General features: G+C 40.4%; 1 protein-coding gene across 2 annotated transcripts in view; it reads right to left on the bottom strand.

Moving 5' to 3' along the window:
* The window catches only part of TRPC3 (transient receptor potential cation channel subfamily C member 3), a 65311-nt gene that overhangs the window by 36498 nt on the left and 14227 nt on the right, over nt 1-14586 (bottom strand). For both annotated transcript variants that reach the window (XM_087437669.1, XM_087437670.1), the window contains exons 2-3: nt 9046-9817; nt 3020-3208 (exon numbers count right to left, since the gene is read on the bottom strand). In XM_087437669.1, the coding sequence (XP_087293795.1) occupies nt 3020-3208; nt 9046-9817 (961 nt within the window). The remainder of the gene's footprint in view (nt 1-3019; nt 3209-9045; nt 9818-14586) is intronic.

Below are 14586 nucleotides of genomic sequence, written 5' to 3'. Positions count from 1 at the left end.
ATTTTCTTGATTAACTGCCATTGATTCTCTAAGGCCTGGGCTGAAGACCTGAGCTCTGGGAACTCTGAGGCCAGATAGAAGCCAGCAGCCTCAGAACCAGAGCTGGGGGTAGATCTTGGGCAGATGGCAGAAGAGACTTCTGAGTCTCTAGTGGGACCTAAATGGCTTACCAGTTCATGAAACTGGTTTCCTTGGTGGAATTATGGGTTGATTTGAATAAACATGAGTTTATTACATTATGGGGGGGGGAATTCCATAACATATAAAGTTATTTTGAAATCCCAGTGCCTTGCATCTAGCTGGAGACTCCCTCAGTTCCACAGGGGGGAGGGTTCACCCATCATTGTAATTTTACTTGGTTTTGCCTGGGGGCTAGAAATGAGATGATGGAAAAATGAAGCAGGAAAAGTGGATGAGGGTACTTCTCTCTTTGTTAGATGGAGATGGGTGAGTGTGGAGTGGAAAACGAGGGAAGCCTTGGAGAGAAAGGAGAGGAGAGGAGAGGGGAGGGGAAGGGAGGGGAGAGGAGGAGAGGAGAGGAGAGGAAAGAAGGAAGGAAGGAAGGAAGGAGTGAGGGAGGGAAGGAGGTAGAGAGGGAGGGAAGGAAGGAAGGAAGGAGGGAAGGTAGGAAGGGCGGAAGAAAGGAAGAAAGAAAAGGGAACTTGGGGTTTTTTGGCCATTCTAGAATAGAGTTCTTATATACATTTATTGAGTAAAGATTCCAAATCAAAGATTTTAACTAATATTCCTCTTATAGCATAAAACAAACAAAACCAGAAATACCTGCAAAGTCCTAAATTCCCTTTCAGTTCCAAATACATTTTTTTTCTTGCTGTTTCCTGGTAGTTGACTGATAGCAAATTTATGATTAATGACACCTCATACATTGTAACCTACACACCAATTTATTTAAAATTAACATGCAGGAAGACATTCACTCTGCAAGACACTTTGGTTAACAGAAGCATATCTGTAGATGAGCTGTCTCTGCTAATATGACACTTTCAAAGCCATGATAAAGAACCAGGGACGTCTGAAATCAATTCTCTCCTCTCAGGTGTTAAAGAGAAGAGACGCGTATTGCAAGGTCTGTGAATAAATGTCCAGACGGTTTTTTAAAAATGGTTCAATATCAGTCTTATTCAAAATGATCTTTTTCATCCAATATAGCAAAACCTCAACTAGCAAGAATGTTCTGAGAGGAGGGAAGTTGAGCCAATTTAATTATCTCGTAACTGACAATTCCTGGAAAAGTTATTTACTTCAATATTTTCTGAGAATCTTCACATTTAACTGTCTTATTAAATAGAGGGGAGTCTGTCATTAATGGCTGGCTAAAACATTGTGAACACTACATGTGGAAGTTCTATACATTGTGGTAGAATTGTGTGTGTGTACAGAGAGAGAGAAAGAGATTTCCCATTTTCACTCGCTGCTAGGGTACCAGCATCTGCCTAGGTTCCACTGCTCAGAGGCATATGTGCAGGCCTCTGATTGGGAAGGGCTCACATATAACAGGCAGGATTCAGGGCATCTTTTCTGCTGGTGCGGGAGCAGGCCATCTGCAGCAGAGGCAGAACTGCTCTGTTTGGGCCACAGAAACTCCATTACTAGGTCAGTTCTGGGCCTGGTTCTGAGCAAGGTTTCTGGAAGCTGTTCTAAGGAACAGCTTAGATAAGCTTGTTCCTCCATCTCTCCTAATGATTCTGCAAGCCACCTAATATCCCTTACTAAATTCCTTTCTGCTTAAATTTGCTTTGGTCTGCTACTGAGGACTGGAACCAGTACAGTGAACATGACAACTAAGAACTGAACTTGCTTAAGAGGCATCATTCCGAGAATAAATTTTCATAATATCGAAATGTTATTAGCTAATTCTTATTGAATAATCACCATGTACTATACCTGTGCTGATTACCTTACATGCATTAGCGCATGCAATCCTCAAAACAACTGAAAATGTAGTTATTATTGCTGTCCTCACTATTACTAAGGAGCAGACCGAGGCTTAGACTGGTTAGGGACTTGCCTGTGGTCACTCAGGGAACATGTGGTTAAGTTAAGACTTGAACCCTTGCCAGGTTGGCTCCAGGGCCTGCACTCTTAAGCATCATGCCACATTGCAGGGAGGAGAGAAGACTCAGCTATCTACAGATCGCCCAGTTCATGACACCAGATCTATTCCTGATAACAGCTTACTACTTTGGGACTTATTGGTTTCTCTTGAAATACAAAGAAATTTCAGTTATATAACATATATAAGCTGTTAGAGTCTAGATAATTGAGATTTTTATTATAGTGAAACATCATAACTACAATTTTCATGTAGTTATATAATTTAAAAGCCCTATTCAAGTAGCAAATACACACATATAACAGTTTATCTGCAATAACCAGAGTAAAAAAGTAATCATAACTTTTATTTCTGGCAACTGCATGGCCAACTCCATAGCTGTGTGCCCTTAGACATGTCATTTACACTTGGCAAACCTCCAATTCCTTGTAGAATAGAAATCTCATCATCTATCTCACCTATTTTATAGGTTAAATGGATGATAACATAGGCTTGTCACAGGATTAACATGAGAACGTATGTAACTGTGCCTTACAAAAATATATACAAGTAACAGATTTTATTATTATTAATTGCATTGTAATTAACAACTTACAAAGTTCTTTTGCATATCTTAATCCATTGAAATCTCACTAAAACCCTAAGACAGATAAGAGATATTATCCTCCTTTTATATGAGGAAACTGAAATTTAAAGAAGTTTTATGACTTATCCAAGGACCCGCAATGGATAAAAAGGAGAAAGGATCAGAAGCTAGACTCACACTTGAGTCTAGCTTGACTCACACTTTTACCATGCTACTTCACTTAATCTCTCTCGTGAAAGAAAAAAAATCTTTTACCAACAGCATTTATTCTTATGATTTAAAAACAATTTTCTGGGATTATGACATAGTTGATATTACATATTTACTCCAATAGGGAGCTGGGTGAGTGGGCCACTCACCTTTTTGACTTCATACTTAATGGCAAGTTTGACACGACTCAATGAAGCTTTATGCCTGTGCACGTCCAGGGGCTCTGCCGATTCCAGATCTCCATTCAGAATAGCTTCTACCTCTTCCGAGTCTCGGCAAAGATCCAGCACACCCACCACAAAGTCTTTGCATTGCATGGAGAGCTTCCGATAGTCATTCTAAGAACAAGAGGTTTAGAGTTTAATGCAAAAAATTTGCTTTACTTCAGTGGAAAGTGTTGAAGGTTTGTGTAAATTAGAAAAAGGTGTCCCTTCCTCTGGGGAGGAACCTGCAGCCCTTATCTGGATGCAAGGCTTGTGGAGTTAGATACAGGCTGCACTTGCCCTCACCCACCCCCTTTAGCCAGGACCTGCCTACGACCCGCCCAACCATATGAGACAGCTCTGAAAATGGTACGTATATACATCACTGGCTTGTATTATGAGATGCTGGCTAAATGCTGATGCTGAAAGACCAAAGAATCAAAAAGAGTTGTATTTCTCTTGTACAGATAAACCACAGTTTTCTTAAAACGCAAACAAGACCATTTCTATAATGAAAATTTTTTTAAATGGCCTTTTATCTAACGTGGCAATTTGACATAGAAGATTGACTATATATAAAAATAACTTGTCCAGTTTACTATCCCTTGCCTTCTTGGAGACACTGCTTCTCGAAGTGTAGTCCTCAGACCAGCAGCATCAATAGCTGGACATGTGTTAGAAACGAAAATTCTCAGACCCTCATCCTAGATGTCTTGGTTTAGAAACTGAGCATGGAGCCCAGCAATCCATGTTAACATGCTCTCCAGGTGTTTCTGACACACATATATGTTTGAGAATGACTGGTTTATGGTGAATGTAAAGAGATGTCGGGTAGGTATCAGCATAAAGACGGGGTATTTCTCCTTGTTTCTCTGAAGGGCATATGATCATGTCCTGCAGGACTGCAAGGAGAGAAATGTCTGATTATATGTAATTGAATTCTCAAGGGTTGCAGAATATCAATACCTTCGAGAAAAATTTCCAGGACACTGGAACTAACACCTTGCTAAAAATAATCTGTGAGTCTTTAATTTCATTAGCATATTTATATAGCGCCATGGACTAGTATCAGGAAGTTAGCTGGCAGGATTCCCTATTACATTCCAATTGGAGCTCAATTTCTAGACCATTGGTTCCAGTCAAGGTGTCAATGACCACTTCTTGGGAAAGTGTCTCACTTTCGGAAACCCCAGTTCCACTTCTATGATTTTCACTAACATTCTAGCCCATTAAGAAAGTTAACCAGATAATAATCTAATTTGGTACACTTGAGGAAAATAGAACTCCTCATCTCAACATGTCCTGAGACACTGTATGTGTCTAACAGCTAAGTAATACTTAGCACAGCAGAATTTCTGGGCTTCCAAAAATCATACTTCAAAAGAAGACATGAAGATTTCAACTTTTTCCCTTAAATAATTAATTAATTTAATTTTATGGGCAAAAATCACGTCACCAACTATAATAAACAAGAGGAGAGACTGTTTAAAGGCTACACAGACTAGAATAGTTTCCATTTCAGATATCAGAAATTCAGATAAAGAACAGTTACAGTTAATCCTTTTCTCCTCATAAGAGAACAGATAAAATGAATAAAAACTTCAATCTTTGGTTTCCATTCAAGTGGTACCATGCAACTGATAAAATTAATAAAATGTTCAGTTTCTGGTTTCTATGCAGAATGTCAGTTAAATATCCATCTGCCTTCCATTCCTGAAAGACTAATGAAATATTTTATTATAGCATCCAGGAGAAGTATTAAATCCATGCCTGTTTCCATATAAAGCTCCCCTTTTAATGCATTTTTTTTTTAGATGAAATTTCCTCATGTTACTCTTTAGTTCACACTGTTCTACAAGATTTGGTGCAACACAGGATGGCCATTTCTCCACTGATCACAAAGAAAAGAGGCTATTTTCTATGCTTGAAGAAAACTTAGGAACCACTTCTGCAGTAATACCTAAATAATGACTCATTATCTTTAAAAATTATAATCTGTACATTGTCCAGTCTTCAAGAAAGCTGTGTGGTTTTTTAACATTCACTGAAAGATCAGTCAAGAAACAAAAAATTGGTAATCATACAAGATGCAAGAACACTTTGTTTTCATAACAATTTAAACATTGCCTGCTAGAAGAAGTCTGTTGCCCAAGTGCAGAAAATAATCAGAGCTGGAGATAATTGCGATTTCTTTTATTGCGGTCATGAGATACCATTTTGTCAACATACGCAGAGCTCCCAAGGAAAAATGGAGAGCTCCAGCTAAAGACAGCCTTTCCTCAGCTGCAGAAGGAACTGTCTAAAGTCTGCATTGCACGAGGCGGCTCTGCTAGTTCTAGCATGAGGTCCAGTCTCATGTTACATCACAACTCAGACCATTTGTCTGGTCTGCATTTTCTAATAATTTTCCCTTCATTTGGCTTAATTGTTTTCATCGTGTCACTTTTCCATTACCATGGCCCTCCACAAAGTTTCCAGATGGACCTGCTGCCCACTTTACAGAGCAGGAACTCAAAACCCTGAAGACCTGCTCAAGCCAGAGGAAGAACAATGAAGCTTGGTGCTCATCAAACCTGTCTACAGGTTTCAGCACACTTATTTTAACGTGTGTGGTTTAATCATCATTCTAGTTCTTTTTTATCCTTAAGAGGAAAATTGAAATTCAACTCTAAGCAGACTTGGTTCTGTCAGATCCTTTTCCTCATAACAAAAGAAGCAGGATAGTGTAGTAGTTAAAAGCATAAATCCGAAGCCAGACTTCCTGGCCTCAAATACTGCTTCTACCACTTACTTGCTGTGTGATCTGGGGGAAGTTACTTAACCTCTCTGATGAGACTAAGCCTACCTAATATTGCTACCTAGTGAGGATTAGATGCATGCAGCACGCTCAGTACACATCAAATCCTATAGAAGTGCTTCAGTGTTCCCAGATACAGCATGTTAGATACAATATCTAGGACTGGGAGCCAAGACACCAAATCTAGGCTTAGCAGATGGGACCTTGGCTACAGCCTTTGTTTTCTCATCGGTAAAATGAGAGGTCTGTATAGCCAGATGATTCCTAGAGTATCTTCCTGCTATAAATGCTATCTTGCTTTTGCATTATATTCATTTTCCTCTTCCTTACAACTCTCCTGTGATATAAGTTGAAACTGTTTTTCTACTTTAAAGAGAGGAAAACTGAGGCACAGGGAAGGCAAATGGCTTCTTCTTTTTTTTTTTTTTTTGGCAAAAAAGTGCATCACTGACTCAGAATTAGGAAATCTCACTTTGCATTCTCACAGCTAAATAAATGACCAGCTTTCCCGCCACTGACATCGGGAGGATTAGACCCAGAGTCCATCCTCTCTGATATTCTGTTTCTCAGAATAGCTTCCGACAGCATTTGCACATCCAAAACATTTCTTTAATACCTGTGACCAAGCTGTCCTCCATTAATTTATCTCAATCTGTATCCTAGAATGTTCAACCTCTTGGGGTAATGACCTTCATATGTTTTCGGCACCATGCCTCCTGTATTCTTCAAGGAACTTTGAAAACTGCATGGTGGCTGAGAACCTTCTCTGAAGCACTTAAGTGATGGCAATTGGAGGAGTGAGATGCTAGATCTCAAAGGCCATTGATAAGATAAAATAGGTATAGGTATCTGAAAAGGAAAAAAAATCACCTCTTTTTCACTAAGGACACATTATCTATTTTTTTATTCAAGGCTAGTACTTTGAACTCAAAGTCTCTATGGAAAGAACAGAGCAAACACCGTGGAATAGGACAAATTAGGTCATCTGCTTGCCTCAGAAACGAGCTTCACTGCCACTGCCCTTTCAGAGCTCAGAGTCTCTGGGTCAACGCTGGGAAAGCACTATTTTCTCTGTCTGTCTAAAGCCCTGACAGATGGACATGAGCAGAGGATGAAAGGGCAAAGAGGTGAAAGGAAGGGAGATAGGAAAAAAATAACAAGGACAGGAAAGAATGGGAAAGAAAATGAATATTAAGTCAGAGGAGAGACTTGTAGTCCTTAGAGACTATTTCTGAAGAACAGTCTGTATTTTGGCTCTGAGGGGGTTATGCTACATAAGTGCTTTCCATATAATTCAGAAAAAGGAGCTGTGAGCTTTAGATGGTTTGTGCACATCCTTAGATATCTGGCAGCTTTATGGATGCCCTCTCGAACCCAGTTACGCTTTCTCCACTTTTTGCCTCTTGTAATATTTTCCCACCTTTGAAAGGTTATCAGAGGTGACTCTTTAAGTCAGGATAAAGGAGATTCTAAGTATTATCAATACAGATTTAGCCAGCTTCAGGGGAAAACTATGAATAACAAATTTTCTTACCACTGCTTCACTGAGATGACTTCTCTGGGCAGAATTGCAAACATCACCATCTTTCATAAATTATTAAAACATAATCTTAGAAACTATTCCCTTTTGTAGAATCTCTTTTGCAGACTTTCAATATATATCAAGCAAAATGCATAAAAACAAGGTTTGAGTGACATTTTAAAGTGACAAATAAATTTAGAATTATATTTTTTATTACTACGTCAAAATAAAGAAGTGACCATTAGAACTATTCTACTTGAATGCTTTTCTATTCTCTCTAAACAGAATCTGAAGTTTTCAATTTGCTCTACCTGAGTTCTGTCTAAAAAATAATAATAATTCATTTCGGGTCCAAGGAAATAAATCTTTTTGAATACCACATAATGAATTTCTTCAAAAGGAATAGATACAAGGTGATATTATTTTCTTCTTTGTCTTTCTCCACATTTTCCAGAATTTTTTACAATAAATGTGTAGCTTTTATATCAGAAAAGTTTTAATGGAATAACAGATAAAATTATACTAGGGCCAGATTTCTACCGGGACAAGATGAGGGTTGATGAATATCTAGGGAATTTGGTGTGTATGGAAGGGAAAAAAAATCACAAAACTTTCCTACCATTTTCTTGCAGCCCCTTAACCTGAATTATATTGCTAGTTGCATTTGTGTAAATCTCGCGTAAGTATGAAAAGCTCCAATAAGATCTGAAAGACAGAATAATCACTCTTTCTGTGATCTGACACTAGAACACTAAACTATAAAGAAGATCAACTCAGCATTCAGATAATAATTCAAGGAATTGATGTCTACTATCACCTTCTTAGGTGGACAACACGAGACAAGAACCTGCCGAAAAACCGTCTGACTGACTTTCACCAGAACTACGAAATCTCCTTTTGCCCCAGATTTAATAGGTAGAACCATCCAAAATGTACAGGAGGAAGTAGCAATTGAATAAAAATAAAAATCTTCTATCATTAATGTACAATTTTTATAAAAATAAACAATACTCCTTGACAGCAGATGATGTTGACAAAAAAGTTCACTCAAAAAAACAATCCATTAAAGCAAAACACTTTGCTGTCCTTATATTTCTGGGTTGACCTGATGTCTATGTGTCTCAGCACTCTGAATATACATTTGTGGATTTCAGGGAGAGAGGCATTTTTGTCATATTAATGAAATGACTTTAGTATTTTATATATCTTTTGACTTTAGATCTAAAGGAATAGACAAATGTTTGGGCCAATAAATAGTGCACGCAAAACTAATACTACTTCTGTGTTGGGTGCCATCATACAACTATCTACACGAAGAGGAAGAATTTGGAAGGGAAGTCACACCAAAACTCTCCTTTTAACAAACGGGGAGAAGTCTCGTGGTCTACTTAACGCTTATCCAGAACACAGAGCAGCGCCGTAATTATAGCTCTCCGATCCAGTACATACCCATCCCATAAGCGAATTGATCACAGCACCATGCTGAGGGGAAAATCATCAGATCAGTTCTTAACGCTGCTCCCAATCCCTCGTCATTTTAAATCCAATGGGCAAAACTGATTGTGAAGCCAACTAGGGAAGACGCCAGGCAGCAGCGGGGAAGCGGACTAGCGCAGGGGCCACCGGGCAGCCGGGGTGGAGCGCAGACCGTACCTTGAATTCCTTCTCTATGTTGGCCAGCTTGGCCAGCTCGTTGCTGAGCTCCAGGGCGGTCAGCACGGGGTCCTCGCTGGACAAGGACAGGTACGCCGGGCTGGCCAGCCCCTTGTAGGCGTTGATCCTCGAGCGCGAGTGGCTGAAGGAGTCGTGCCTCTGCTTCTCCATGCAGTCCCCGCACTTGCAGAAATAGTCGTGCGGCCGCTCGATCCTGGCGCCCTTCGTCAGCAGCATGTGCACCACCTCGTACTTCTGGCAGTGCGCCGCCAGGATGATGGGGGTGATGTCGGGCGAGAAGCGCGTGCCGTCCTCGTCGTAGGCGTAGAAGTCGTCGTCCTGCAGCTCCTGCTCGCAGGGGCTCAGGGTCAGGCGCCTGCTGGCCGCGAAGCCGGGGTGGTTGAGGATGGCCTCCACGATGCGCACGTAGCCCTTGCTGATGGCGAGCAGCAGGGCGTCGCCGATGCGCGCCAGGTTCTCCTTCTTGAGCAGCAGCTCGGTCACTTCCAGGTGCTCGTTGCCCACGGCCAGCTGCAGCGCGTTCTGGCCCATGTAGTCCACGCAGTTGACGTTCAGCGTCTTGGACTCTTCCAGCATTTTGCGCACCACAGGGATGTTGCCGTACTCGGCGGCGTCGAGGAAGCGCTCCTCCTCCGCCGTCAGGCTCGTGCCCCGGTCGTTGAACATGAAGGCCGGGCCCCGGACGGCCTGGCGCCGGCCCTTCTCCCGCATCACCGTCTTGCGCCTCAGGGATGGGCTTGCCTCCATGGACCTAATCAGCAGCAACGAAAAAAAAACTGTAGAACATTAGGGCACATTGCTTCCTCCCACAAAGCGGGCCATTTCTGCAGTAGACGGCACCTGCTGCAGACCTGTGGCCCGCGGGCAGCCAGCCTGAAATATACACCTGTACCTAACATGGGCTGCTTGAACCCAGAAAGGAGCCAGTAGCCTTTCAGAACAAGAGTTCCTGTTCAAGAGAAAGTAGCATTCTGAAGGAATAATAATATGAACAATTTCCAGACACCTGAGCCTCCCTTGTGACTCTGGCAAAGATGGAACTCATTGTACCTTGTGGAATGACCTTACTACTGTTCTTAAAAGTCTAGAAAATAGAGGCTAGCAGATACTTGGCACCAAAGCTCTAGGCTTGAAGGCTAAAGAAAATAAAGTTTTCAAGAATTAGCCAGAAGAATCCTCTCCAGCCATTGCATATTTTTAACCAAAATTAATTGACAAAAAAAAAGTATCATCTTGCACGATCTTAATTTTATCTTTTTCTCTTAAGGGTATCCTGTCCCCCCCTAAAAAAAAAACTTATGATTCATTTTTTCAATGACACAGACAAGATTTAGCAATTATAAAATTAGGGTATCAATCTAGATTTAATTTATTGACAATAACTTTGCCTGTGCAATAAGAATTAATTACCAATATTATATAGTTCTCTCTTTGAACTAAAAGGATAGGTATGATTTATGGCTTAAATAAAGTATTACTTTGTGAATAAAGCAACGGGGTGCTAATTGTGTCTCCAGAACAATGTGCACTGGAATCCCAACACCAACCACGTGAGTTGAGATTCAGCTGCATTATAAAAGTCATGTAATTAGTTGACATGTGCAGTGATTTGAGTTCACATTTTAATTTCTGTGATGCTGGGTAAATAATTTCATTTCCTTGGGCCTCCTTACCGCAGGTGTAAAATGGAAATTTATAAAGCTCTGCAGATTTTCCTCATGGGCTCATGAATAAAAAGCTTTTTTAGACGTTCCAAGTCTCTGAAAAACAATGCTAAATAAACAATATAATTTTTAACATTGTGATTATTTTTAATATTTCAATGGCATTATAAGTACAAATTTGTATCTTTACCTTTACCCAGTTCTAACATTCTTGCTGATTGAAATGTTCGATACCTCCCTTTTAAAAATCTGTGACTTTTTTTTTGGTATGAGTCGTACCAAAAGGTACCAGATAAAGCTCTTTTCACATTACTGACTTTTGAAGCAAATAAGAGTGATAAGTTAAAAGTGAATGACTGGGGGGAAAAGGGCTTTCCTTCTATCATATATATTCCAGAAATACCTTCTACCATTGACAAAATAGCCTTCCTAGAGTCAGGGGTTGAAAACCAGTCAGGGGTCTAGAGGTGGACATTAGGGAGCATCTCCAGGAGGTGAACTCAGAGGCATTTACCAGCCCCCACTCAGTTCTCAGCTCTGTGGGCCCCAAACCAAGAGAGTAGCACAGAGGCCACTGGCAGAAATTTCCCAGATAGACAGCCAGGAAACGTGGCCAGGCAGACCTACAGAGGTGAGGATACCAAAGAGGTCCACAGAGAGGCTTGTTAACTTGTCCAAGGGCAGAGTGCTGTGACTGGCACCCCATTCTGACTGCTCAACTAGTGTCAGGTGATCAACTTTTAAAAATCAAATAAATATAGTATTTATATATATACATACACAATACAAGAAGCTTTTAGTTGTAGTTGCATGTGGGACTCTGGGGAGAGGAAATGAGAAGCCATAGGGGAAGGGAGATTTTTACTTTCCACTTGTATCCTTTTGCACATTTTGAATAGTTTTAACCACAGTTTGAATATTTTTATTAAAAAATAAAATTCATGGGGCCGGCCCCATGGCGTAGTGGTTAAGTTTGGCGTACTCCGCTTCAACGGCCCAGGTTCACGGGTTCGGATCCCACGCGTGGACCTACACCACTTGACAGCCATGCTGTGGCAGCAACCCAAATATAAAATAGAGGAAGACTGGCACAGATGTTAGCTCGGGGCTAATCTTCGTCAAGCAAAAAAAGAGGAAGATTGGCAACAGATGTTAGCTCAGGCCTAATCTTCCTCAGCAAGAATAAAATAAAATAAAATTCATGTTTTAAAATTTTATTTATTTTATTCCCTTAGTTGACAAAATTTGTTAAATATAGCTACTTATTGGGAACCATTACATTATAATCTTTCTGAAGCGAAATAAATGCCGTATGTTTTACTATTGTTAGTAGGGTATGGACGGGTGGTGTGTAGGGTAGTGTGTAGAGTGAGGTGTGTGATGTGTGTGGTGTGTGTGGGAGACAAGGAGGTGCAAGATTGGGTGTGTGTGTATTATGTGTGTGTGTTGGTATGATGATGATTTTTAGGTGGTCAAGAACTTGGAAATAGCATTCTCTGAACCACACAGAGGAGAATTTAGTTTCAAGACAAAAACCTATGACAAGGGTTTTAAACAAATCTTGTAAATATTATCATTGTAATAAGTGAGTATGTTTTATTACTATTAATGGTACTGACTTCATTGGGCTAATAGTTTTACTATTAAGCTACAAACTGGTACTCTTCAAATGGCTTGAATTTCCATATTGTAAGAAAGATGAATTTTGTGCTTACCATTGATAATATATTGACATTATCTATGACCACAGAATATATATGCAGAGTATATATGCCTACAGAATTCCAATCTTTACTCAGATGGGTTATCTTTGGAAAAATAAACTCATTATTAAAGTATCACATATTAATAGAAAGGGCTTTTTATCTAATTACTGCTACCTACAAAGAAAATCACTTATAAAAATCCCACCTATGGGGCCAGCCTGGTGGCGTAGTGGTTAAGTTCACACACTCCGCTTCCGTGGGCCGGGGTTCACTGGTTCGGATCCCAGGTGAGGACCTACGCACTGCTCATCAAGCCATGCTATGGCGGTGTCCCACATACAAAACTGAGAAAGATTGGCATGGATGTTAGCTCAGGGCCAATCTTCCTCGCCAAACCCCACTCCACAAAAACACCCCATCTTTTCTCCCAAAAGAGAGTGATTTGAAAATACCAGAAAATGATATTTCATGAATTTTTTCTTTGTATTTCTTAGTACGTTAAGGTTTTTTCTCAGTATATCTTCTTTCAGAATCTATACCTCCATATTGTATATTTGAGGTGAAATGTGGGATTTTAGTACTCTACAACACTGACTACATGAGTCATTTTGATTTTGTCTTTAAAAGATTCTAACACTGAGTTAAGTGTGAAGTCAGATTTCTCAATTAGAACAAATTATACAGCTATGTCAAAATAAAAGAGCTGACTTAATGCTACTTATCTTCAAGGTGAATCCACATAGGAAGTGTCTTTTTTTCCCCTAACATTCCTTACAGTATTAAGATAAATTTAATCTGGATTGAAAGATCAGAATGAGTCACATTCAGTTCATCTACAATGCAGAAACATGGCCCCAATCCCAGCTGGTCTTGACAATGCATCTCCTCTAGTATGAGAAATAAGGAAAGAATGAGGGTGAATGGGAGAGGATGCTTAACTTTAGTAATGCTAAGACTAAAACCATTTTGCCAGACATTTTCTCACCCTCAGATCCCCATCCAATGGGTTGACTCATTCAGCACTGCAAGGGTACATCGTGTAGGGCATTCTTTGCATTGGAGTGCCACCGACAGAAATCAGATGCTCTACATGCAAGCTCCTTCATGGCTGATATTGATGCTGCTAATATCTGACTGCTATGACCTGAACTGTGCCCCCCCAAATCTGTATGTGGGAGACCTAACCAACATACAGATGTGATGGTATTTGGAGATGAGACCCTTGGGAGGTAGCTAGGGTTAGATGAGGTCGTGAGGGTAGATCCCTCATGATGGTATTAATGCCCTTAAAAGAAGAGACACCAGAGAGCTTGCTCTCTCTCTCTCTCTCTCTGTCACATGAAAACACAGCAAGAAAGAAACCACCTGCCAGCCAGAAGAGAGCTCTCACCAGAACCCAACCATACTGGCACAAATGATCTCGGACTGCCAGTCTCCAGAACTGTGAGAAAATACATTTCTGTTGTTTAAGCCGCCCAGTCTATGGTATTTTGTTATGGCAGCCCAAGCTGAGTAAGACACTGACCATACACCTTAAGGCAAAAAAAACATTTTCATGCCTCACGAAATAAACTTTGGATTCTTAGTGCTTGTCAAACACTTAGGCAGATAAAAAGTTCTTTCTGAGAAATATTTTGGTCCACCCAAAGACAAACCTTTCTCCATTCTATTCAGAGGCAAAAATACGAGTAACATTCCTCGGTTTTCATAACTTTACCATCAACTCATCTGACCTCTAACAGTGTTTCTCTAAGTGTGACTTGAGGACCACCTGCCTCAAGATCACCTGGAGTGCCTGTTAAAATGCAGATTCCTGGGCCCCATTCTAGAGGAACTAAATTAGAATCTCTCAGGGGTGGTGCCCTGGAATGTGTATTTTAAATGAGCATCCTTTGCAATTCCTATGCGCAGCAAGGTTGGGAACCTCCAGTGTAAAAACAATGGGGCTATCCTGGATCAATGATCCCAGAGTGTGAGGCCTTTAAACACCTGTCACACTGGCCCTGCCCAAAGTAGTGTCAAAATAACATGTTTGAGCAGTGTAGGCTAAGGGACAAGCAGCCTTATATTCATTCAGGTTTTCTATGCTTTATTACCATGTAAAATTTGATCTCCAGAAAGTACTTACCTGAACCACAGTAAATAAGCAG

This window comes from Ceratotherium simum, chromosome 12 (genome assembly GCF_057802395.1).
Source record: "Ceratotherium simum simum isolate JZ-2026a chromosome 12, ASM5780239v1, whole genome shotgun sequence".
NCBI classification, from domain to species: Eukaryota; Metazoa; Chordata; class Mammalia; order Perissodactyla; family Rhinocerotidae; genus Ceratotherium; species Ceratotherium simum.
Note: the sequence above shows the minus strand (reverse complement) of the source record. Positions and strands in the feature narration are given on the sequence as shown.